The sequence below is a fragment of the Rhopalosiphum maidis genome, chromosome 2 (genome assembly GCF_003676215.2).
Source record: "Rhopalosiphum maidis isolate BTI-1 chromosome 2, ASM367621v3, whole genome shotgun sequence".
Taxonomy (NCBI): Eukaryota; Metazoa; Arthropoda; class Insecta; order Hemiptera; family Aphididae; genus Rhopalosiphum; species Rhopalosiphum maidis.
Window position 1 is genome coordinate 51740837 of NC_040878.1, and position 3366 is coordinate 51744202.

Below are 3366 nucleotides of genomic sequence, written 5' to 3' on the forward strand. Positions count from 1 at the left end.
CTCTAATATTGATACAATTTATTACCATCGATTAAATATTATTATTGTAAACAGTAAACAGTAAAAATAAACCGTAATTAAAATAACAATACGAAAAATAGTTGTACAATGTTTATGGAGCATTATCGATATCTGCAGTATTTTAATTATTTATTTTGTTAATCATAACTTTTTTTTTTGCTATTTTTAATCGATTTGTATTTGAGCGGCGAGTAATATGTTCAATGAATACATTTCATAGGTGTTTTTATAAATTTATAACGATTAATTTCATAAAATAAATTATAGTAATTTATTATATACTTAATATGAATTGGATGATCTCAGACATTATCGAAAGCTTAAATGCACGCGCGTGCGGCGCCGGCGCCATCTAACAGACACGCGTGTGGAGTATTCGTGTAAATTATAGAATATTCTAGAAACAACAGGTTGCGCCGTATGTCTGTGTTTATCTGTGGTAAATATTAAACATAAACACTAAACAACGTTATAGATAGCATTGCATCAACACCTGATTAATTTATTCTGTGATCTGATGTTCGTATTCGATATTTCCATCATTCTAAACTCTGGTCTGTGAAGTAAGTAGTACCTAACCACTAACTACTAAGTAACTTAACTCGAGATTTAAGAACAGTTAAGATAAATATTATTTTTTTTATTATTTCTGAATGCTGCGGAACACGGTGCATCGTATACGATTTATGTCACATTGAAGAAATAAAATCTTTCGAGTTTGTAATTTTTATTTGATTGTGCGACAAATATTTCGAATTAAAAACTAAATAGCTGTCAAATATGGCACTATCAAGTTATAAACTGTTGCAAGACCTCAAAAATTCGACAAACTACCAGTGTCTAACTACCGGTAACGGTAAGTATAACACCATCGCATATATCAAGCTGCTTAAATCGGACCATATAGTATAGCGATATAACCTGTTACAATATAATTAATATTGTATTGGCCAGACATGGAATGGGGATGGGATACCTTGGAATCAACTACTGATGTGAATATATCAGACGACAACTTAGAGGTAGTAATTCATCCAAACTCTAGCCGTGGTACTGGAGCTGTTCGTGGTGATATGCCGTTTTTGCCCGGTCATATCTACTATTGGGAGATCAAAGTGGATGGCTCGCCTATGGCCACCGACATGGTAACACTTTAACAATCATTTAATTTTTTTTATCTGGGATATCTATAAATATTTATATTTAAAATTTCATTATGTTGACAAATAAATTCTGTACTCATAGATAGTTGGTGTTGGCACAAAAGATTTCGACTTGGAAAGCTCTAAAAACGAATATACCAGTCTAATAGGATCAGATAAAAAATCATGGGGATATTCATATAAAGGTAAATCGAACACCTGAATTCTATAGTTTTATAATTTTGTTTTTTTTCTCTCGCATAATATTATGTATTATTTTTTTCATAGGTGTTAAACATCACAATGGAGAAAGTTTAATCTATGGTCAGAGATACGATCAGGGTGATGCATTGATTGGAGTTCGATTGGACATGTGCAGAGGGACATTGGAATTTTTCCTTAATAGAATTCCATTAGGTGAGTGATACTACTAAATTACCCTGTTAATCAAATAACTTATATTTAATAATTTTTAGGTGTGGCGTTTGAAAAATTGGATAGTAAACATCTTCTTTATCCCATGGTGTGCTCCACTGCATGCCGAACTTATTTCACAATAAAATACTGTCGTTCATTGCCAGTAAATCTGCAACTTTATTGTTTGCAAGCTTTTGACTCTAGTAAGAATCCATTAATACCATTTGGTATTTTGAAAATGGTAATGGACTCTTGGTGGATTCCTAAATCCTCTTCGTCATAACTTAACTTAAGGTTTTGTGATTATAGTTTTAAGATTGTTTTAATGTTATTTATTACATAAAAATTTAGTGAAATATTCTCATTTAGATATAAATGCTGTAGTGTATTATTCTATGCTAATTTGTGATTTATTAACAACTATTAATTAATTAAAAAATAGCATGATGAACCTGGTTCAGATGTAGTGATAATTTTTATGTTTTGTGATAAATTTATTATTAACAATAATTGTTTCAATTTAGTTTGATTTTAAGTTACCTTTAATGAGGTATGTTCAAGATTATATTTAAAGTGCATTATAATTTAGTGAAAAAAATCAAATAATTAATTGATGTATTATTTTACTTAATTACGATTGATAATAAGTACTAAATGCATGAAATAAAATGTGCTTAGATTTTGAATATTTAAGTTTAATGATATTGAATAATCATATATTAGCCTTACATTATTTGTTTGACTAATTCTATTTTGTAAATACATACATACCAATTATATAGTTGTCAACTTATTTAAATTACTATTTTAGAATAAAGAATATTTTGATTCTTTTCTACCTTAAAAATAAACTTAAATACAAATCTATTTCTATACTACTAAAGTCCATTCCAAATAAGATCAGCCTTCAGTGGCCGAATTGTGCGCGTAGGCGTGGCTTCCGCCGCTGGTAGAGCTGCAGTCGAACAACTACTAGGTGGGGGAGCCTAACTGCCTCCGAATGAAAACTGGTCGCCGCGCAAGGCAGATCTCATTTGGAATAGACTGTATACATATAAATTATAATAACTTTTTAGCTTATTCCATAAACAGCATAAACATTATGCTTAACATCGCTTATTTTGTTTTAACTTAATCTGATATTCTGATAGCTTTATAAAATATTTTATTAAATTTAGCCAATATATGTCCTGACAAAAATGTACTCATATTCTTTGAATGATGTTTAATATTAACAAATAGATACAATCATACTATTAGTATAGTATTATATATTTTTTGTAATTTGTTCTAAATATATTTAAGAAAATATCCATATATTGTCATAAGATAACAATTTAATGTATTTATATTATATTTTACTATAATATTTACCTACTATGTAAACACACTACTACAGTAATGTACTAATGTAACAAATTTCTTTCAAATAACTATTGGAGAAATAATTTTAAATATAAATTTAATGTAAAATGTTTTATGTATCTATAATTTATACTATATACTATATTTAAATTTATTTTAATTTTTAGATATTATATAAGTCAAAATAATACATAGTACAATAATTATTGACAGTCACCATGTGTAATAGTTTAAATAAAATGTGTGTTTATGGATACAGTATACCTATTTTTAATTACTTACCTATTTTAACAAAAGGCAATTATGTGTTACAACTAAGAGATCCTTAACCCAGTCTATTGCACTTGTGGTTCTAAAATTTTCTATAAACGTATATATAATACTGTACCCAAGAGGTACTCGTACGCCTCAAGCCAATTTA

The 3366-nt window shown here is 28.4% G+C and overlaps 1 protein-coding gene across 1 annotated transcript; it reads left to right on the plus strand.

Annotated features, from left to right (window-relative positions):
- Positions 1-479: 479 nt before the first annotated feature.
- Positions 480-2163, plus strand: LOC113553321 (SPRY domain-containing SOCS box protein 3-like). Its single transcript, XM_026956600.1, has 6 exons — positions 480-584; positions 722-877; positions 976-1166; positions 1267-1369; positions 1452-1580; positions 1640-2163. The coding sequence occupies exons 2-6, from the start codon at positions 802-804 to the stop codon at positions 1861-1863; spliced, it is 723 nt and encodes a 240-aa protein (XP_026812401.1). The 5' UTR covers positions 480-584; positions 722-801; the 3' UTR covers positions 1864-2163.
- Positions 2164-3366: the final 1203 nt, after the last annotated feature.